At 44.3% G+C, this 23,533-nt stretch overlaps 1 protein-coding gene across 2 annotated transcripts in view; it reads left to right on the forward strand.

Moving 5' to 3' along the window:
* The window catches only part of RYR3 (ryanodine receptor 3), a 584,152-nt gene that overhangs the window by 354,993 nt on the left and 205,626 nt on the right, over nucleotides 1-23,533 (forward strand). For both annotated transcript variants that reach the window (XM_025390215.1, XM_025390216.1), the window contains exons 33-38: nucleotides 6,429-6,515; nucleotides 6,904-7,130; nucleotides 8,819-9,614; nucleotides 10,210-10,410; nucleotides 15,145-15,247; nucleotides 16,157-16,294. In XM_025390215.1, coding sequence (XP_025246000.1) covers nucleotides 6,429-6,515; nucleotides 6,904-7,130; nucleotides 8,819-9,614; nucleotides 10,210-10,410; nucleotides 15,145-15,247; nucleotides 16,157-16,294 — 1,552 coding nt within the window. The remainder of the gene's footprint in view (nucleotides 1-6,428; nucleotides 6,516-6,903; nucleotides 7,131-8,818; nucleotides 9,615-10,209; nucleotides 10,411-15,144; nucleotides 15,248-16,156; nucleotides 16,295-23,533) is intronic.

Raw genomic sequence — 23,533 nt, forward strand, 5'->3', positions numbered from 1 at the left:
AAAATGGATTAATTTGCCAGGAAGTATCCCTTTTGCAAAAAGGTTATCCACATTCCCTATGACTACCTTACAGGACGCTTTAAAAATACATTTATAGGCCAGGCCTGGTGGCTCACACCTGTAATCTCAGCACTTTGGAAGGCCGAGGCGGGGGGATCATGAGGTCAGGAGATTGAGACCATCCTGGCTAACACAGTGAAACCCTGTCTCTACTAAAAGTGCAAAAAAAATTGCCAAGCGTGGTGACCCGTGCCTGTAGTCCCAGCTACTCGGGAGGCTGAGGCAGGAGAATTGCTTGAACCTGAGAAGTGGAGGTTGCAGTGATATGAGATCACGCCACTGCACTCCAGCCTGGGCAACAAAGCAAGACTCCCATCTCAAAAAAAAAAAAAAAATACATTTATATAAATAATGTGTTTCCTCATTTCCTGGACCGTGAGCTTCCATAGAGCTACTCAGGAAAACCACCCATTATACACATGTAGGTTTACCTGTCATTAACCACAAGCAGCCTGATATCTTCATTCTTGATGGCCAGGCGAGCTTGGGAAACTGCCACAAATCAAATCCTCTTGAAGTTTTGTAATGAAGGTTAGCACACTGAAATATGTGAGAAGTACTTCAGAAAGAAACCTATCTAACCAAGCAATTCGCAAATTATTTGACACAGAAAAGCACTTTATTAACTTTAAGAACCAGTAATATTCTGTGAACCTAGAGTTCCACAGAGCATACTGTGGGAGATGGGAAGTTAAGGAATTAATGTCTGTGTTAAACATTCTTGACTCTCTAGGGTAGAATAGAGAGTCACAAGTATTTGTAGACAGAGAACGCGATACGAGTTCAAAAAAGGAAGAGCTCATTCCATCACGAGCAGTCAGGAACATGTTCATTAAAGAGAAATCTTGATTTTTTTTTTAGGAAAAAGCATTTGTATAGGTCAGGCGTGGAGGCTCACACCTGTAGTTTCAGTATCTTGGGGAGGCCGAGGCAGACAGATCACTTGAGCTCAGGGGTTTGAGACCAGCCTGGGCAACATGGTGGACCCTCGGCTTTACAAAAACTACAAAAATTAGCTGTGTGTGGTGGCATACACCTGTAGTCCCAGCTACTCAGGAGGCTAAGAGAATCGCTTGAATCTGGGGAGGTCAAGGCTGCAGTGAGCCATGGTTGTTCCACTACACTCCAGCCTAAGTGACTGAGTGAGACCCTGTCTTAAAGAATGAATGAGTTTTCATGGGTAGAAAGAGAAGAGTGTTGAATACATAGCTCAAGAAGCATTATGGAGGTAGGGAAGCATGAAGTGTGCTTAAGGATCAGTGGACGTCGCATAGGGCTCTTAGAGTTATTGGTAAGAAATGTATTTGGAAAACTAGGGAGGTATAGATAGGAAATGGGGAGCCATTGAAGGTTTCTGAGCAGAAGAGCGGCATGCAGTATTTAAGGAATCCAGCAGTTTTTCAGGGTCACTGGTTTACCTAACTATAGCAAATTAAAAACATCCTGCTATGATGTACATGGATACAACTGCTGATTCTTAAGTCAGCCTCAGGTTACAGCCTCAAGGCTGAAAAGCCTCTTGGCAGCCAGTTCTCTGGCCTGTGGTTGGAGAGATGAGGTAAGCTAGAGAGGAGACAGAGTAGCCACCTCCCATCTGAAATGTTCATTGACTAAGAACAGATGGAGCAAACCCTTCCTGGGGGCGGGGAACAGCCTGCTGGCACACAGGCCGCCACCTTGTCTCTCCAGCACCTCCTGCAGCGCATGACCCTCTCGGCACCTCCTCCTCCTCCTGAGAGAAAGTGGAATCATCACCACTTGGCAGGCTTGCTTCAGCCGCTGGGGCACAACCAACTGTTTCCAGAAAGATGCACTCGCAAAGCCAGGCTTTGAGACAGAAAGTGAAGTATTATTCTTCCAGTACTTTTTCATGATTCTATCTCCTCCACCCCCAAATCCCCTGAGAAGTGTTTTAGATACGTTACTGCTGTCCTTCAGAATCCATTATTTTTTTCCCATTAACTTTAGAAACGAGTGTAACTGAAGGGCCCTCCCTGAGCTGCAGAGAACGCTAAAGCGTCTCATAACTTTTAAGACTAGCTGATCTTTGGAAGTTCAAAAAAGTTAATTAATTTTTTCACATGGCATTTGCAGCAGCAGTGACTTGTCTGCTTCAGGAAAGAGCCCGTGATGTTGAAGAGGAGGACACTGTGGCAGCTTTAGCCCACCTTTCACCATCCTCCTGGGTGATACAGGCTGGTCAGTTGTCTTCTTTTGGCTGGGTGCTGGTACCTGCCTCCTGGAGAGCCTTCCTCCACCCCGTGCATAGAAATCCTCATCGCCCTGCTCAGGGGTCCCAGTCCTGACTCTTGCCCTAAAGGATGCTGCTACACAGGAGACGGTGTCAGGACTCTGTCCAGAAAGCTGAGAGGCTCACACCCAGCCAGCCCCCTTCTCATTCCAGGCGAGACAGTAATGTGTCCTGCCATGCCTCTGGTCCCTGACAGTGGGATCGTTGTTATTCCATAGCTGTAGCCATTTTCATTTTTCAATTATCTCAAGAACAGTCCAGCAATATTTATACCCTGGCTTTCAGATTCAGAAAGGACTCGAAACCAAAATAATGAGAGAAGGAGTCTCTCAAACAATGTTTCTAGACCTCCCCATTAAATAGTGATAAGCAATTTGAACACATTTTTCTGTCCCACTTAATATAATCAGTGGAGAATTTGAGAAAGAAAATCTACCTTCAAGAGATACTTCTCAGTGATTGCCACTCCCGGCACACCAGTCTGAGACAGAGGCAGCTATGTGATCCGGATTTACAAGAGGCGTTAGCTTTCAATTCAGGCCGGTTCCTATGCCATGACCTTCACACATGATTAGAAAAAGGATGTCCATTATTGTAAGGACAAAACAGATCAGCCAGTGATGAAAAGTGCCTCAGATACAAAAGGGAAAGTGTCGGTGGCACACCACGGCAGTGCTAAATCTGGGCTGGTTGCACAATCCATGGGCATGTAAGTTCCTCATTTAGAAGGTAAGCTCCTTGAGGGTAGAGACCCTCTCCCGTGCTCACCGCCACCTCCCCATGCATGAAACAGTACCTGGCACCTAGTGAATGCTCACCAAGTATGTGTTGCCAGACTGACCCACGGCTGGGAAATCCCCTTGTAGGCGTTTTTTTATTGCTTCCTGAGAAGTGACCACAAAATTTAGCAACTTCAAACAACACACATTATTTCAGGGTTCTGCAGGCTTGACTGGGTGCTCAGGTTCTCAGAAGGCCAAACAAAGTGTGCCCTGGGCCTGAACCAGGCTCATCTGGAGGCTCTTAGATGATTCCACTTCTGAGCTCATTCAAGGTATTGACAGTTCTTTGAGGTTATGGGTCTTAGGTCGTAGATTCTGAGGCCCCTGTTTCCTTGCTGGCTCTCAGCCAGGGCCACTCTCAGCTCCCAGTGGATACCCACATTCCTTTACATGTGCCCCCCTCCATTTCAAAGCCAACAAGGACACATTCGGTTTTTCTCTGTGATTTTGCCTTCTTCCTCCAGCAGGAAAACTCCTGCTTTTAGAAGACTCGTGCAATTTGAAAAGGCCAACAAGGTCTCCCTATCTTGAGGGCAATTGGTTAGTACAATTGCATTACATCTGCAGAATGCCTTTTGCCACACAACATAGCATGATCATAAGAGTAACACCAGGGGTCCCAGAGGGCCTTGTAGAATCCTGCTTACCACACCACCAATTGCCCATTTTTATCCTCATTACGCCCTCATGAGCACTTGTGTTTCTTCTTTTAGTGACTGAAGAGAAATTTCCTTTGTTTATCATGTGGGAGTGCACTCTGCCTGGTGGAAAATAAAACTATCCCAGGGCATCCTACATGCTCGCAAAGCACCTACTTTCTGCAGGGAGGGTTGAGGAGAGCCCTGGAGTTTGGGCGGTTTATGAAGTTTTCAGGAACCTGTCCTGAGGGACCTGAAAATAAAACTCCCTCTTCAAGCTATGGCTCCCTATACTGGTGTGACTTAGCTCAGCCAAGGAAGCCTTCGACTGAATGCATTTCTCTCTCCCTGTTTGCACAGACACATGGGCTTCCTACGGGTTCAGATGAAGTTTTCTCAGCCACAGGAGCTCTGCTCCCTTCAGTTTGCAGTGACTTGAGGGCTACAAGTTGTTCTAGATGTCACATAGTGGACATTTGAGAAATCTGGGAGCCAGCCCAGGGACAACTCCTGCCTTATAGCTAAAGTCAGAACAACATCAAATCATAATTTCCTATTCATGTCTCATTACCGTGAACTCAGGGTCTGGCACAAAGCAAGTATATAATAGATACTACATAATTATCTGTTGACTGTCCTCAACAAGGCTTATTTCAGGCACAGCCAGACAGTACTAGCAGTCTACTCCAACATTTTGGTTTTATTGGCACTTACCTCTTCATATCATCCATGGAACATCCAGTATAAACCAAATATTTTTACCTGAAATGTGAGGCCACTTTTGTGTACTAGAAGGACCATGTACTGGGTGAAAGTCTGGGGTTTAACCAGTCCAGCCTGTTTCATCATGAACAAGTGATAGCACTAAATCATGCAGTCTTCTAAGTCACAGCCATAAAATTGTGTGGTTTTGTAAATCTCATGTCTAAATGCATTGAGGAAGTTCATTATTTAAAGAAAGCCTATGACAATTGCTTTGACAAAAAGAAAACTCACTGTACTCATTCTCTGTTGTCACAGTACAAATTACTACAAATTTAGCGGCTTAAAATAACATACATTTATTATCCCATGATTTCTGTGGATCAGTAGTCTGGCCACAGCGTAGCTGGGTCCTCAGTCCCAGGGTCTCACAAGGATACAGTTAAGGTGTCAGCCAGGCTGCGTTCTTTTCTAGAGCTCAGTATCCTGTTCCATGCTTATGTGCTTGTTGGCAGAATTCAGTTGCTTGCATTTGTAGAGCTGAGGTCCTGTTTTCATGCTGGCTGCATCCAGGGGCCACTCTCCCTACCTTCCACCCCCAAGAATTCCTTGTTCCGTGGCTCTCTCATAAGCCCTTTAACAGTATAGCTGCTCACATTTCCAAGGTCATCTGGAGAAGCTGTCTCTCCAGTCCACCAAGATGAAGTTTTAAATAAAATAGTCTAGGAAATGACAGGTCCTTCACCTTTGCCATTCTATTTGCTGAAAGCGAGACACAAGTTCTAGGGGAATGATGACTCATTGGGGTCACCTTAGAGTATGTCCAGCACACCTGCCATCCCCTCATTTGTAGATGGGAGAGTTGTAAGAATTTTCTAACGGCTACGTTTGCTTCAACCTAAAAGGTTCCAATTGGTGGAATTAAAGTCCCAGTGTGTGAGGAGACTTTATGTAGTCTTCCATCGTCCTCCAGTGACTCTCCCTTGGAAATACTTCAGTAGTAGAGAATTCAGAGGCTGCTCCTCCATCAAAGGGAGCAAATAGTACCTGGAGCTCCTGATGTGGTACATTGATAAATCTAATGCTTCATCTAAGTGGCAGCTGGAGCACAATCGGTGCATCCCAGACCCTTCAGCATAAGAACTGGAATGCGGGAGAGTAAGAAGGGGGTGGAGAGGGTGGAGATGAGTTCAGGGGAACCCCGGGAGAGTGAGAGATTTGGGAGGGAGACAGTGTCCTTTTGTTATTCCAGTGAGGGACCTCGCAGTCTTTGCCTGTAGAGCAGTGTTTCTCAATTGGGGGTGCTTTTGCCCTTCACAGAACATTTGGCAATGTTGGGAACCTTGTTGGTTGTCATGACGTTGGTGGGGCAGAGAGCGCTGCTGATGGGCAGTGGGCAGACGGCAAGGATGCCGCCAACATCCTACAGTACACGGGATGGCTCCCGCCACAAAGAGCTACCTGGCCTGAAATGTCGGCAGTACCAAGGTTGGGAAACCCTACCATGGAATCTCCCTGGGCTTGCTTGACTAATGTCGATTGCCTGAGTCACCACCCTATCCCGGTTATCATCTCCTGTGGGCAGGTGTGGAGAATGATGGTTCTACCCATGTGCCACGTGTCTCTGGGCTCGATGAAGAGCAGGCACATCACATTGTTCAGTGACCAACAGCAGGTATGCCTTTGGTGGGGAGTTAGCTTCACACCTGCCTATCCTGCTGTGCACTGGAGGAAGCTACTGGCTACAGGTATCTGAGAGAAAAAGTGAAAGGACCTGAGATTATTCCGCCCCAAGTAGAGAGATTGTTTAAGGTGTGGAATTGTGAGGATCTCTGCTGGTTGACACCCAGTCTCCATGAATTTCTGAGCAGTGGAGAATGACCGGACAGCTAGCCGTCATTGGAATGAGATTGTTGACCAAAACACCCAGTGGGTGAGCCGGCTGTCATGTTTGCCCAGCTCCGAGCAAAGCTTTCGATTTGTTTTGATTTCCAGGTGGAGCCCAACACCAAAGTGTTTCCAGCAGTCTTCCTGCAGCCTACAAGTACTTCCTTGTTTCAGTTCGAACTTGGAAAGCTGAAGGTATTTATTTGTCCTCTCATCTAATGGCCATGACAAGAGAAAGCAGAACTAACCACTGGGGGAAAATCCCAGGCCTCAGAAGACAGGAGAAGCCCTCTCACTTCCCATAAGTCCCCAACCCCCGGGCCCTGGCCTTTCCTGTGGAATTCAGATGATAGAATATGCATTCTTATCTTCCCCTTTTCCCGCCTCTTTTGGGTGCTGAAAGAATCAATTAATGCTCATATAACCCATTATTTGAGGTGCTAATTAATGCTAGTAAAGCCCTTAGAAGTCCCTGGATACATCTGTCCCTCTTTAATTTAACTGACCATAGTGGTTAAAATGTCTGGGTGCATCATCCAGCAACTGTGTGTTTCTTTTCCAATGCCTTTCCCATGTGCCCCAGAACGCAATGCCCCTGTCGGCGGCCATATTCAAGAGTGAAGAGAAGAACCCAGTCCCACAGTGTCCACCTCGGCTGGACGTCCAAACCATCCAGCCCGTGCTCTGGAGCCGCATGCCCAACAGCTTCCTGAAGGTGGAGAGCGAGCGTGTGAGCGAGCGCCACGGCTGGGTGGTGCAGTGCCTGGAGCCCCTGCAGATGATGGCGCTCCACATCCCCGAGGAGAACAGGTACCAGAGGGGACCGCGAAGGAAGGGGCAGGCCTGGGGGCAGGTGAGGCAGAGCCAGGCAAGCCAGAAGGGAACCAGGAGCATCTGTATTGGATCCTGCTTGGTCCCAATATGACTTGATTTCCCCAGTGCGTCAGTTTCTATTCCTTCCCACTTTCATTACTCAGAAACAGCAGGAAACACACTACGAGGTGCTGCCACAGGACCTTTGTTGCAGCTCCTAGTGCCTGGGATCAAGGAACAGTGCCATGCCTTTAATTAAAAACCAGTTTACATTGAAATATGCATCATTTATGACAGGAAGGGCAAGAACGAGGCATCCTAGCTTGACTTAGAGAATCAGGAATCAGGTTCCTGGTCCCCCCTTGCTAAGAGGTGCTGTTCATTACGGCTGGGGTTCAGTCCCATTGCTCTCTCTCTCTGCTTTCTGGCTATGTGGCCTTGGGTACATTACTTGTGGGCTCTGAACGTTGCTCTCTTCATCTACACAGTGAGAGAAATGCCCACCCAAAGGGTTTCTGGGAGGAAAGAAATGAGACTGTATAGGTATAATCTGGTACAGTTTCTGTATGTAGTAAGGAATAAATGTTATAGTTATTGCTGTTCCTTGACCTCTTTGAATAAAAAAGCAGCGTTATGGGAAAGGGTGGAGGTATTTGACACCTGCATAGGTCCCATTTAGATGTCCCACTGGGTCATGGACAGCAGGGCAGGCCACGGCAGGAAAGGGGCAGAAAAGACCAGGAGCCCAGCCAAGTCAGTCAATTCTGCAGGGTCTTCAAATCCATGATGAGGCATCAGACTAAATGGAAAATCTAAGCAGAGATTAGAGCCCAGGCCCTGGACCCACACAAACAAGGAAGCTCTAAATCAAGGAGAAAGCCAGCTGGATTATGTTAACTAGTTTTAGGTTGGAAGGTGTTTCCTCTTGGGACAAGAGTGCAGGTGTGATTGTTTTCCGGTTGTTGGAGGAACACCCCATGGATAGTGATAGACTGGATATACAAATGATTCAGATCAGTGGTCCCCAGCCTTTTTGGCACCAGGGACTGGTTTCATGGAAGACAGTTTTTCCACAGACAGTGGTGTGTGAGACTGGGGGAGGGGGCAGTGGGGATGGTTTCGGGATGAAACTGTTCCACCTCAGACCATCAGGCATTAGATTCTTATAAGGAGCATGCAGCCTAGATCCCTCACATGCACGGTTCACAATAGGGTTTACGCTCCTATGAGAATCTATTGCCGGTCCCGGGCCATGGCCCTGGGACTGGGAACCCCTGATGTAGACGGTAGACCGACCGAAAGCATAATCTACATTTTCTGAGGAGATTTTACACAGGGAAATGCAAGATCTGCTTGATCCTACAAGTAAGACGACCAAGTCATCGCTCTCATATATGTGAATGTTTTGTTTGGGAATTTTGGATTTTTTCCTAATAATGAGGACTTTCATAGTTCGTAAACCAGCGTCCTGCAGGCTTTTGAGAGTCTTGTAGTTAAATATGGTGGAGTACTAGGAACTGGAATATGGACCAGAGCTGAGAGAGGCATGATAAGCTATAAGAGAAACTGTGGCAGAGACCCCTCCATCCTTCCACCCACTCTGCCTCCGTTGGGCTGGGTGAAATCGCTGGATTCTGGTGGGTTCTTCTCCCCTTGGTGTGGCTGATTGCTCGTCCTGTCCTCAGGTGTGTGGATATCCTGGAGCTCTGTGAGCAGGAGGACCTGATGCGGTTCCATTACCACACGCTGAGGCTCTACAGCGCGGTGTGCGCCCTGGGAAACAGCCGCGTGGCCTACGCCCTGTGCAGCCACGTGGACCTCTCCCAGCTCTTCTATGCCATTGACAACAAGTACCTCCCCGGCCTCCTTCGAGCTGGCTTCTATGACCTGCTCATCAGCATCCACCTGGCCAACGCCAAGGAGAGGAAGCTGATGATGAAGAACGAGTACATCATCCCCATTACCAGCACCACCAGGAATATCTGCCTCTTCCCGGACGAGTCCAAGAGGCATGGACTGCCTGGGGTGGGCCTGAGAACATGTCTCAAGCCCGGGTTCAGGTTCTCCACCCCTTGCTTTGTCGCGACTGGTGAGGAGCACCAAAAACAGAGCCCTGAGATTCCCTTGGAGAGTCTCAGGACGAAGGCTCTGAGTATGCTGACAGAGGCGGTGCAGTGCAGCGGGGCCCACATCCGAGACCCCGTAGGGGGGTCTGTGGAGTTCCAGTTTGTGCCTGTGCTGAAACTCATTGGAACCCTGCTGGTCATGGGCGTGTTTGATGATGACGATGTTCGGCAGATCCTCCTCCTGATTGATCCCTCTGTGTTTGGGGAGCATAGCGCAGACACAGAGGAGGGAACAGAAAAGGAGGAAGTGACCCAGGTGGAGGAGAAGGCTGTGGAGGCTGGGGAGAAGGCCGGCAAGGAGGCTCCTGTCAAAGGCTTGTTGCAGACTCGATTACCCGAGTCCGTCAAGCTGCAGGTAAGCTGCAGGTGGTTAAGTGGAGGCAGGTTAATAGATTTTCTGCTTTGATAAAAATATCAGGAACACACTGAGGGTTAAAGGAGATGAGGTGTGTCAAGTGCTCCGCATAGTGACTGGCCAAGAGTGCTTGATGATTCTGGTGCTTGTGGTTGAATACGTTCTAACAGTGATAAGCTTGGTAATAATAACAATCCAAAACAACTCATCCCAGAAAAATAGTGCAAAAAACAGTGGAAGATGGAGAGAAGGACAAACATCTCTACTTTCCATCCTCCAGGACTGGAAAATTTCAGGAAGGGAGGCAGCACTCACATGTATGATCTGGAGCTGGTTTTTCTACTGAGCTTCCTGGGAAATATTTTCTTAGAAATAGCATTTTCTCTCTCCACAGGCAGATTTCCTCTGTCTTTAGTGAGCTGTTTTCTGTTACTGCCTTCACCTTAATGGTGAAGATTTGAGTAACAGTTCTGTGACCACTGTGTGGCAATTTACTTTAATTGTCTAAGTCTCAGTGCTACTGTCTGTAAAATGGGGATGCCAGCAGCCTCACCAATGTACACGAAGTGTTATATGTATAATACTTTCACTGCAGATGTGTGAGCTCCTCAGCTATCTCTGCGACTGTGAGCTGCAGCACCGAGTGGAGGCCATTGTGGCATTTGGTGACATTTATGTCTCCAAGCTGCAGGCAAATCAGAAGTTCCGCTACAATGAGCTCATGCAGGCCCTGAACATGTCTGCGGCCTTGACTGCCCGGAAGACCAAGGAGTTCCGCTCACCCCCACAGGAGCAGGTGAGGGTCCCGTCCGGAGCTTCCATCCAGTTCCTATGCAAGAACTTGAGACCTATGGAACAGGGCACACGAAACCTCTGTGGTGTCTGGGGCAGCCTCCAGAGCTATGGAAGATGAAAAGACCCACTGCAATAGCAGGAGACAGGCCTAGTCCTGAAAGCTAAGGAATATGTGCCAATTCTCTTGGGTGGGAAAAAATACCCGTTTCTAAAGTGCACATGCGGCAGGGCTTCCTCTCTCCTTTCACCCTCTCCAGTGCCTCCATTACTGATTCAAAGACCAGACCACTGTTGGGATTCAGTTGTCTCCTCAGCAGGGATACACCACTCACAAGGATTTCTGCCAACCCTTCCAGAAGTCACTACCTGTCCATCAGACACCAACAGAATAGGGTCAACCTGCCCCTACTTATGAGAGTTGGCCCCCAGTCTTCTTCGTCCAATGTGTCTAAACCCCCTCGCCAGTGGCACGACTCTCTCACAAAGCCTCCCCAGCTCCACGGAGCCTGGAGAAGGGGACTCAGCGAGTGAGTCACCTTTGTGATTTGTTGTATTCATTCTTCACAGTACCCACCTTGGGGTTAGCCTTACCCCGGTGGGAAGGGCTTCTTTAAGAAGAGTCGAGATCCTGGTGAGAAATTTCTAAATGAGGAAGACACATCTGTAGAATAAGAGTTTCCATTTTCCCCACTGCTCAGCAGCTCACTTAGACCCTGTGGGCGGGTTGGCCACTGCTCCCTAAGTGTTCAAAAGAAAACATAAATCTTTCAGTGAAGTAAGTAGTTTTTGTTTTGAAATCAGATCTTTGGATTATGTATATACATATACATATATATGTATACATCCTGGGAGGGAGATGCAAAATGTAGGTAATTTTTGCATCTCCTTCCCAGGGTTCTTGCAAGGATCCCATGAGATAATTCGTTTAGATTGCTTTGCATGACGCCTGTCACAGAGTGAGCATTCTGTAAGTACTAAGCGAGCTACTATTAGTTTTATTGTTGGAGATATTTGCAGTTGCTTCATCCTAGGCTCTGTGACCTTCCATCAGTGACCCAGTGAGTGGAGCTCACACATGTTTTCTGGCATCTCTTTCTCCCAGCCAAGCCTGGGGTTACCCACCCAGTACTGTCCTCATGGATGTAGCTGCTCATGGTTCTGGCTCGTGGGAAGGACAATGTTTGCTCACATCCTTCCTTTCCCCATTCTGTCTCCATACCTTCTACCGTCTCTTGGGCTGCCATTTAGATCCACTGCCAGTCTAAAAACAGCTTGACAACATTTGTAAAGCCTTCAAGAGTAATTCCTGACAAAACAGCATACCCGTGCATTTGGCACAGTGCAAATAATCTTTTCCAGTCAATCCAAAAGACTTTCTCATTTTACATCTAGCAAAGGGATGATGAGTATGTACCCTCCTTTAGTATTCTAAACAATCCTCTGATCAATCTCTTCAGACTCATTTCAGAAGTCTGTAACTCAAGAAATTCTTCACTAATGTATTAGACCAGTGATTCTTGAGCAAGCATCGGAATCATTTAAAAGGCTTAATAAAACACAGTTTGCTTGGTTTCACCCCTAGGGTTTCTTCTTTGAGACAGAGTCTTGCTCTGTCATGCAGGCTGGGGTGCAGTGGCGTGGTCTCAGCTTACTGCAACCTCTGCTTCCCAGGTTCAAGTGATTCTCATGCCTCAGCCTCCCAAGTAGCTGGGACTACAGGCATGCGCCACCATGACCAGCTAATTTTTGTATTTTTGGTAGAGATGGGGGTTTTCCCACGTTGGGCAGGCTGGTCTCGAACTCCTGACCTCAAGTGATCCACCTGCCTCAGCTTCCCAAAGTGCTGGGATGACAGGCATGAGCCACCACGCCCGGGCCTCACTTCTAGGGTTTCTAATACGATGGGTCTAGGGTGAGGCCCAAGCATTTGCATTTTTAGCAAGTTTTCAGGTAATGCTGATACTGCTGGTCTGGGAATAAAAATGAAAGGAGGGGCACTTACCGCTATGAGATTCAGCTGTCCTCCTGCCATCCCCCCAGAGTATTCACTTCTATAAGGCACCTACCCGTGGAGTTACCAGTATCAGGAAGATTTAATGTCATCAAAGGATGTGGTGGATTTAGATCAATTTCAGAGAATAGTCATGCAAAATCACTTAAAAAATAGGATGCCTGAAAATTAGAATTTTAAAACAGTGATATCCTTCTACAACTTTTGAGGAGAAAATAGATTTTTAAGCCTTATATCCAGAGAGTATTCAGGAAGATGGAAAAAATTGGGGGATATGACTAAGTACAAAAGAAGGTAAAACTGAGATTAGTCCAAGGGTTGCTGGCAAGTTAGCCAAGCGTTACCAGCTGCCCTTTCATTTCCAAGAGGGCGTTATTAAAGGGCATGGCCTGCAGCAGAAAATTCAGCTCAGCCCAGCTTTCTGTTGTATGTCCTACAGGCAGGGAAGCCCCTGCTTCCTAAATGTTCTGCCAAAAGAAAGATCTTTTAGTAAAGAAACTAGTTTTCTAACTCAGAAACCAGATCTTCAAATCTTATGTTTAATCAACAACGAATCAGCATATGTTGTTAATATAATTACCGTAATTTTAGCTCACAGAAAAACCACAAACATGACTTTTCCCACCTGTTTTGTGGATATTTTTTCTTACACACAATACCTCTACCTACTTCCAAAATATGGTTTGCAGTTAGAGCTTTGAGTAGAGTTCCTCCTAACAATGCTACATAAGGTTCATGATTTAATAAGAGATTGTAAATGTGTCTAACCCAGAAATCCTAAACAGAAGGAGTTTGGGTTATCCTGGCTGAGGTAGCAAAATGTTTACCTCTGGTTATTTCTTCTGTCCCTCCAGATGTTCAGTGACCTGGGGTCGTGGCCCTGTGGGCAGAATTCGGAGACCCAGGAACCTGAGTGCAAAATGAATGACAGCTTTATTTTCATTGATCTCTGATAGCATTTCTTTTCTTATTTTAATATGGGCAGCAAAACAAGTAACTGACTTTGTCACCAACCAAAATTGCACCTTTTTTCATATCACATTACAGTGGTTACGGTATCTAGAAAAATCATTTTCATTCCTTACTACCTCAAGACCACAGTGGATATAAGACCTGCCACTAGATCGTTTTCTCTGAGTTACTAAAGAAGTACATATGTTACTACATCACAAATTTGATTTTTATAGTTTTGATAACTGTATGTCAGTGTAATTATTTCTCTTTGTAGTCCTATGTATTTTATTTTGTGCATTTAAAATATTAATCAGAGAAGCAATCCATGGGTTGCACCAGACTCTCAGAGGGGTCCATAGCACAAAAACTACTAAAAACCCTGAGTCAGGCCGGGTGCGGTGGCTCACACCTGTAATCCCAGCACTTTGGGAGTCCAAAGCGGATGGATCACAAGGTGAGGAGTTCGAGATCAGCCTGGCCAACATGGTGAAACCCCATCTCTACTAAAAATACAAAAAATTAGCCAGGTGTGATGGTGCACACCTGTAATCCCAGCTACTCAGGACCCTGAGGCAGGAGAATCGCTTTAACCCAGCAAGTGGAGGTTGCAGTGAGCTGAGATCACGCCATTGCATTCCAGCCAGGGCAACAGCAAGACTCTGTCTTGGGAAAAAAAAAAAAAAAACCCTGAGACAAAAACTAAAAGAAAAGAATGATAGATTGGCACTGAAAAACATAAACCTACATGACAAAACAAAAACTTGTAGACAAACTTAAAAGCTGACTAAAAACTGGGCAATACATTTAGAGTATAAAAGTATATAAAAGTATATAAAAAGTTAAAAATCTAGAGGTGTGCAAAGCACTCAAGGGCAAATTTTCTTAAGATAATTACCCAGTAGAAAAATGAAGGAAAAATATGGATAGGAAATTTATAAAATACAAAATAAAATTAATTTTTATGTATGAAAAAAAAAATTTCAACCTCACCAATTAAGCATAAATTACAGCAACAGGGATATGACATTTTTCACCCATTCGGTTGAAAATATTTGAAAATGTGTTAACGCTTGTTACTATAATGAAGATGACATAGTAATACACACTTGTATAAATTTGTTAATGCAAATTGTAAGCTTTCTGAGGGGCAATTTGTAAATTCATATAAAAAACTATTAAAATATACAAACCTGTTGCTCTAGTCATTTTGCTTCTGGGAGTTTATTCTAAGAAAATAATCAGAGACATGAACAAAAATTATTTTAAAGGAAACTCAAACCAACTTTATAAGGACAAATAATAGAAACAAATATGTCATAACAGTTAATTTTACATAAATTATTCATCCATATAATTACAATGGACCTATTAAAAATTAGATTAAGAAAATAAGAAAATGTTCAAGTAACATTAAGCAGAAAACTCTGATTTTTAAAAGGTGTATCTGGAATGTGATCCATTCTGTGTGTATGCATATATAATGTCAGGAAGACATTAGCTAAAATATTAACAGTAGTTATCTTGGGGTGGTAGAATCACAGTAAATTTTCTTATTTAGATATTTTCCAAATGTTTTGCAATTAATAAGTTACTTCTAGAATCAGAAAAAGGTGGAAGCTACTTTTAAATATTGGCCACTTTTACCAAAAAAAAAAAAAAAAATCACTAAACAAAATAAATTTGCAAAGAATGTGTCTGTGTAAGGCGGGATCTGTGTTCCCTTGGCCAACATTGAGAACCAACTAGCTATTCTTCTCTTGCCCCTCAAAGATCAACATGCTTCTTAACTTTCAACTGGGAGAGAACTGCCCCTGCCCAGAGGAGATTCGGGAGGAGCTGTATGATTTCCATGAGGACCTTCTCCTTCACTGTGGTGAGCTGCCCAGAGAAAGGCTTTGTCCAAGAAAAGTCTGTTTTTAGAAATTAGAAGTTTCTAATTCCTTCATTAGAAAGTTAGTGGTAGGTTGGGAAGTTATTTTTGTATTTAAAATTGTAATACTGTCTTTCAAGACGTGACTCTATCCCAACTACTTGTGTCAGAAAAGATACAAGAAGCAACCCTGGCAGAATATACGATCAAAATTCCTTCTACCTGTAAGAGCCTGTGCAGAGAGGAAACAGGGTTGGGTTTCTAGCAAAAGAATGAAGATAACTGATCCTTATATAAACCTCACCTAATTTACTTAAAGTTAGTTGGAACTCTCAGCTTCCAGGTCAGACAAGATTCTGATCCCTTTGCTTTTTAGCTATTAGGTGTGTCTGTGTGTGGGGGGGTGGTGTTTAGTAACTTCTGCCCTTAAGGCTTCTCAGCCAGCAATCTCTACTTGGATACGTACCTACTGGTTTTAAGTGGCTCTCGGCATTTATGTTGCTTGTACAAGGGTAAGTTGAATAATACGTGGGTAATTGACAAGTTTTTCATTTGAAATAACTCAATGTTAACTCCTTCTACAGGCTCTAGGGCCACGTCCCCCAAACATGCTTCCAGAGGTTTCAACACTATAAGAGTGTATGTAATCCCCCATACACTCTTCCGGAGGTTTTGGGGGTACAGATTCAAAACACCCGTTTTAGGATTAAACTTACTTGATATTCTGATAGACAGGAAATCAATAATTTTTTTTCTAAAAGCTGTAAGATAGGTAAATATTTATGAGAGGTTGCCTGTAGTATCTTTAGAAAGTTCCAGAAGGATGGGAAGCAGTTTTTTAAATGTTCTTTCTGATGCCTTGATGGTTTCATGTACTGCTTTGGATTTTCACCCTGTTCTGTGGCTTGGAAGGGGTTCCTTTGGAAGAAGAGGAAGAGGAGGAGGAGGACACCTCCTGGACGGGAAAACTCCGTGCCTTGGTTTACAAAATCAAAGGCCCACCCAAGCCAGAGAAGGAACAGCCAACGGAGGAGGAGGAGAGATGCCCCAGTAAGTGACATGCCTTTAAATGATAGGGTGCTCTTCTAAAACTTAATTAAGGTAACTGTGTTTTTAACAAATACTATAAGATAGATATGGGCTGCTTAACTTCAAAGAAAGCATCTGGGCAGTATGTTATAATTGCTGGTAGTTCTGTTACGTATTTTGGGTTCTGCCTTTCTTCTGATTGAAGAAACTTACTTTCAGACTGTTCTGAAACCTGAGATGGATTGCTTGGTATCTGTTCTTGCTGTCTTGTTCTACTTAGAGATGCCTGTAAATACATGCCTGTTCTTTTATGTTTTCATAGTCTTCCTCTTTTAGCCATTATTGTTTCTTAACGATCATTGTTTCTGTCGCTTCCTTTTGAAAAATTGGAAATTGAAAATTGCCCCAGAGAGGAAATAAAATAATAATAAAAGAGAGTTTGTAAAGGAAATAGGATATGAGTTTGGGGGTGTTGTTTTTGGATTTGGGGTATGGTTTTTGAAAATGTAGCATCCTGAGACTTTAACTTTCTATTTTTCAACAATGCCGAGCTTTGTCCAGATTTATCTCTAAAATCCTTATACTATCGATGACTCCTACCATTTTGACCCATGATGAAACAAGATTATAATTTGTTCTGCAGGGCTGTTAGATTGTCTCTAAGACATGAAATTTCAGGAGGAAGATTGTCTTGTCTGAGTATTATATATAATCAGTCCTCTTGTTGGTACAGATTCAGCAAATTTATCATTTGTCTAAAGAAGAAGGAATTTCTCAGGTTTAATATCGTTGCTCTTTATCTTGTTTCTTATTCCTATCCATCTTAGAACACACTTTCAAATCATAGACTAGAGCAATTGACTGTCAAGATAGGATCGGTTTGTCTGAAAACACTACTTTGGGGTTCATACATCTTACTGCCCTTTATATTGACCTTTCATCTTTGTCAGAATATCTCTGAAGGGAACAAATCTCACTATTCGTCAGCAGAAGTGTTGAAACCTCTGGAATAGTGTATGGGGGACTTGGCACTGGCAACCCTTGATAGGGTAGTTCCATCAGTCACTCTGGAAAGGGTGGGTCTTTTGTGAGGGTGTGCCAGCCGCACTCTAAAGCCCCAAAAACATGAGTTTGGACTCCCTTTGTGGTTGCAACCAAAGGAGAACTGAAAATAGGCTGAGTTACCCATATGTCTCCTATATCACCTGCTGAGAGTCTATTTTGAAAGTGAATGCTTCTTTCCCACCTTCTTTTTCTTTTTATCTTCCCGATGGGGTCTTGCTCGGTCACCGAGGCTGGAGTGCAGTGGTATGATCTCCGCTCACTGCAACCTCCACCTCATGGGTTCAAGCGATTTTCCTGCCTCAGCCTCCCAAGTAGCTGGGATTACAGGCATGCACTACCATGTCTGGCTCATTTTTGTATTTTTAGTAGACACAGGGTTTCATCATGTTGGCCAGGCTGGTCTTGAACTTTTGACCTCAAGCAGTCTGTCCTCCTCGGCCTCCCAAAGTGCTAGGATTACAGGTGTGAGCCACTGCGGCTGGCCTTTTCCCACCTTCTTTTTAACAGAGAGTATGTCGTGGCTGGGGATCCCACCAGATGACCATTTCATGTGAGGTAAATGGAGTCAGTCAGATGAAGTCACTTGTCACCGGCCTCTGTGAAGCCTCCCCCAACATCTGTGAATGATGTTCAGGCACCAAGGATTGCAGTCTGCAGCCCCGCTACCTCAGGCCTCAGGCACACAGACCACATTCTGTCTGTCTTGGCACAACGTGCACACTTGAGAGGCCAGCCCAGTATGAGACTGCATGTCTTCACCTCGTGCTTCTTCCCTTCCACAGGAGGAATTATGAGAGGTTCACGCTTCGTGTCATAAGTTCTCTATCCTGGGATCCCAGAAATAGATGAAATGGTCGAGGTGGTCAGGCCTGTTTGGTTTCTCTGCTGAATGTTCTAGACACGATGAATCCCCTCACTCAAGCCTGGCATTTTAAAATAAATTCTGGAGAGTGGTTTAACAACCACTACCCCCATAAATTGTTTTTAATCTGATCAAATGGAGACAAGGTTGCTGACTGCAGAACCAGATGCATTAAAGGGTCAAAATCCTTCAAATTATTGGTAACTTTGTTCATGTTATTGCGTATCTGATTTCTATTACCCTTGCATTTGATGAAATAATAAAAGTGTAGATAGTGTTAGAAACATTCTACAATGAATTGGCAGTTTACTAAATACTTCCACACATATTCATTTACTGCTGTTAGTTTTCTACACTCCTCCATTGTATAGTTGGGGGAAGTAGGACTCAGAAGAATTAAGAGGTACTTGTTTATTCTTCCCACCCTTATCCAGTTCCAGAAAAACGTCTGGTGTCTGATTGTCACCAGCCCAAGGTACCTGAAGTGAGTAAAGCTATGGCTTGAAGGCAGGTCTTCTGACTCTCTGTATTGTACTGTGCTTTTCCACTGTACCATGAGCCTTGCCAAAGAGCTTACCAGCATACATACCACGAGCTGCAAACACATATGGAATGGCTTTTTAAAATCACTCTTTTTATCTTGCCTACTACATCTGTGAGATATCTCACTATTGTGACTCCAAATCTGAACCCAGCGGAATTCAATGTTTTAAGATTTAAAAGTTCAGCAAACCAAAGATCTGAATCGTTTTCAGATACGGTGGTGGTGGGCCCACCCTTCAGTCCCTCCGCTATGAGAAGCTGATGTTGGCCAGATGACCTGCAGAGAAGCCACAACTTTTCTAGGAAAGAGAGAGCGACAGTGTCCTGAAACTCATGTTCTGAAATGTGCTAGCTGGCTCAGTGTTGAAGGGATTTGCCTAAATTAACTCCAAGCCATATTGTTAATGAAAGCTGTTACAATATTATCAAAGGATCAAATGATAATGAACAAATGAAAAAAATCTAACAATGGTAGTCACTATACTAAGTCACTTTTTTTTTTTTCGTATCTCCATCCAGAAAATTCCCTAGAAAATTTTTTGCCTGTTCATTCTGGCCAGTACTTCTCCAACACTGCAGTTTAAGCAGCATTTCCTTGAATGTAAATATATAGGCACTGAATTATTCTTCCAGAAGAGGCTGACCAGATATTTCTGCTAAATTCTAAAATTAACAAAATAAAAATCACGTGTCAAATTTTACCGATTACAATTTGGTACATTCTTGATCTCTGCCATTTGTTGAATGCTTTCCCATGGGAGAAGGAAGCCCCATCCTGGCATCTTATCTCTCTGCTTAGAGTCCTTGAGATGACTCACTGCAATTCAGCTTTGGGTGGCCTCGGTTAAGAACTGAGTTATAGGTGAGCATGGCTGAGTCTGTCTGAAGGAGATGAACATCCCTCTTCTGTCTTTAGCCCTGTGCTGTTTGCCACAGAATGTTACCTCTCACAGAGCTTAGTTGGTACTCTTGGCCTTGAATAGCACCTACTCTCCCCTGCCACTCTTCTTCTAATGAAGACCAGGACTGGAGGTGACCTTGAACCTGTCAAGCCCCAAAGCCCCTACGTGTGTTAGCTCTTGCCTATTCACTGAACAGTCTAGCAGCCCTAAACCAAAATTCTCTGCCAGCTAAATGCTGTAGCATGTTTAGTGCTGAGACGAAGAAAACATCTATACAAAATAAGTCCCAGCACCTCAACACAAATACTCACATGCAAAGTAAGATATCTAAATTCTCTCCAAAGAGCCTCTCCCTAAACACACACACAAACGCCTCCTCCGTGAAGTCTTTCAAACTCGTTCTCCTTCCCTCTACCCCTTCCACATTGCGGAATTTCTAATAGTGTATGTATGACTTTCCACCTTGTGTGAGGTGTTTGTATATGTATTTGTTTTCCTCGCTGGGTCTTAATGCAGGGAGCATGTCGTACTTGTTTCCACACTCAGCTCTATGGCACCAATGTTTTTGACCTCCAACTGAATATTGGTCACTTGAGGCTCTTAAAAATGAAGAAAACAGAGAGGCAACTCAAAATAATCATGAGGTTGGATGTATTGCAATAAAAGTACAGACAAAATACAGTAGGTGGCCAGAGGAGGAGATTGAGAAATTGTCCTTAAAGAATGTAGATGGATGGAGAAAATAAGAAGGAAAAGGCATTTTTAATGGGGGGGGGGAAAAAAAAAAAGCTGCTTCCACAAAGGCCCACGGGGTCAGAATGAAAAACAAAAGTGGTGTTAGAACATAGAACATCTTGAAAAATCCAGCGGCCAAACCTTATGCAGGCTTAGAGTGTTACTCTTTGTTATACCCATGTGTTTTATAATATTTGGTCTCCCAGTTGTGGGGAGGGAGGGGCTAACATTTATGTGGTACCCACTGTGTCCGGAGCATTGTCTTGAGCACTTCCATAAATATTACCTCATTTCACTCTCATGAGAACAACCTGCAGTACACAATTTTGTTTCTGTTTTGCAATTGAAGAAGCTGAAGTAAAGACAGAGTAACTTGCCAGAATCACACAGAGGTGGCATAAAAATTCAAAGCTTTGTCAACCTGAATTCAATTTCCATCCTTATCACTTATGTAAGAACATCCTGCCCCCTATAGGCAATGGCTGTGAAAGGTTCTTGAGGACTAAGTCATTCATTTACTTAACAATACTGAGATAGTTACGGACACAGGGCTCCGGAGTTAGGCTGCCTAGTCTTAAATTCTTAACTTCTCCCACAATTCACGATATCCAGGAGACTGAGCGTGAGACAGCTTCTCTGTGCCTCAGTTTTCTCATCTATAAAATGGACGTGGCATATACATACTTACCTCATTGGGTTGACATAAGCATTACATGAGTTAATATATGCAAATTGCTTAAATGTGTGTCTGGCACATAGTGAGCACTTCATTTTAACTATTTTTTGGCTATTGTTTGTTGATTACCTGCCATATGAGGCACAAATCAAACTGCTTTAGCAAGACAATAGTCTTTTAAGTAATGATTTAGCCCTTACCAGCTTTGCATAGCCCTCCCTACAACAGGGAGACATTGGGAACAGGGGTACCCATTAGGATTTCAGCGCAGTGCTCTGGGTGAGAGGTTCTGAGGACTTGAATAAGGATGGTATGGTAGGCAGGATAATGGCCCCCAAAGATGTTCACATCCCAATTCCTAGAACCTGTGGATATGTTAGGTTAAATGGTCAAAAAAAAATGCAAATGGAATTACGTTTGCTAATCAGGACATCTGGATTATTGGAGTCAACCCAAAGTAATCACAAGGGTTCTTAAGAGTGAGAGAGAGTGACAGAAGAGAGCCAGAGATATGCAACATGAGAAGGGTGTGGCTTAAATTTCCTGAAGCAATGGGTCATGAGCTAACAAATGTATGCTGCCTCTAGGAGGTAAAAAAAAAAAAAAAAAAAGGCGAGGAAATGGATTGTCTCCCAGAGCCTTCAGAAAGGACTGCACCTTGCCACACCTTGATTTCATTCTAGATCTGGGTCAGACTTCTGATCTATAGAATCACAGGACCGGAAATTTCTGTTGTTTTAAGCCACTAAATTTGTGATAATTTGTCACAGCGGCAATAGAAAAGGTAGTGACAACAAAGAGTATTTTCTAGGTGTCAGACGTGTTAGAGGTAGGGTTGCCATATCCTGGCACCCAATTAGACATGTGAAGAAGAAGAAGGCATTAAAGAGCTTTATAGATTCTTGAGAGATGGACAAGTACACAATAGACATGCAGACGGCGTAAGTGTGGGAATAGGGGCAGAACTTTCCTTTTATTTAGCTCCGTAGAGGTTGCAAGAAGATTTTCTACACAGTCTCATTTGCCTTGATACCCTGCATGGCAAACAAAACAGGCATCATTAGTCCTAGCTTAGAGATGAGGAAACAGGGAATCTGAGGCGTTAAGCAACTTGCCTACCTCATAGATGGCAAAGCAGGCATCAAAACTCCTTGTATTGAACTCCTGGAATGGCGCTTCACAGTAATAGATGCTTAAAAAGTATTCTGTGATCTGTTTAATTAATCAGCGTCAGGCCCTCTCTTTTGGTAGCCTGTGCTTTAGTGATGGGGAAGATAGTTTGGTTCTCACGAGAGAGAAAGTGAAACACTTAATTGAGTACCTACTTTGTGCCCAGTACTGTGCCTGGCACTTCACCTTACCTCATTTGATTTTATCCTCACAAAAAGCAACCAAGTGTAGTGACCTCTAGGCTCCCATTTTATGCACTAGGCAACTAAGCCTGAGGGTAGAAAAATAATCTGGACAAAGTCTTGCAACAAGTAAGAAAAAGGCCAAGATCTGAATTGCATTCCATATGCCGAACCCACAGTCTTTCCAGAGCACTGTGCAGGGATGCCTGGAAGGGGGGCCGTGGGGATGGAGAGAGGTGGGTAGGGAAGCACGGATGTTTAGGGTACGTGGCCAGTAGCTTGCCTCATAATCACTTATTCTCCATATTGAAACTAAAAAACAATTCGATTACTTTCCCAGCTGAGTGAAGACAGAGGCCCCAGGTCCCCGAGTCCTTCGCTGTGCTGTCTCTGCCTCATCTTTATTTCAGAGGCATCCCTCCCTAACACATCAGCAGACGCCCTCTGTCCTCACTGTGCTCTTTTCCCCACCGTCATCATCGGTCATTGAATCGCCTACATGTATTGAGAAAGTGATTATGGGGCTGGCTGACAGATTTCAAAAACATGCTAATTATCTTAGTCTGATGGATGAAACCCCTTGGGGCTCTAGAGCAGGACTGGCAGAATCAGGCTGCAAACACAGTCTCACTGGTGGCTTGCAGGGCTGCCGCTGTCAGGTATGGGTATCTACCTGGCTGGGGAAGCAGTTCTGGGAGTGACGCTTTTTGCTTCTACACTTGTCTCCATCCTTAGAGATGTGGAGGCTCTGCCCAAGGTAGAAAACCACAGACGGAGGGAATTTTAGAAACAGATTTAGCAGAAATACACACCTGTCACGAGCCTATCTAGACACAGCCTGTCCTGAGAGCCAAGCTCTTTGGGCCAGTATGACTGGGGCAGTTTTGTGGGATTCACAGCCAATCATGGATAGAGTCAGGAGGCTCCACATCCACTATGCCTTCTCTTGGACGGCACTCACTACCACCTATTTATAGGAACTTAGTTTTGTTTATTCAATTGAAGCGTTGCTTTGCCTAAATAAACCATAAAGTGAGGCTTGGGTTAAGAAGGGCCATCATTGTTGGGGAAATTCAGTCCCTGCCACACCTGTCTTGTCAGTTTTAATTAAGAGTGGGACACCGG

This window comes from Theropithecus gelada, chromosome 7a, assembly GCF_003255815.1.
Source record: "Theropithecus gelada isolate Dixy chromosome 7a, Tgel_1.0, whole genome shotgun sequence".
Lineage (NCBI taxonomy): Eukaryota > Metazoa > Chordata > Mammalia > Primates > Cercopithecidae > Theropithecus > Theropithecus gelada.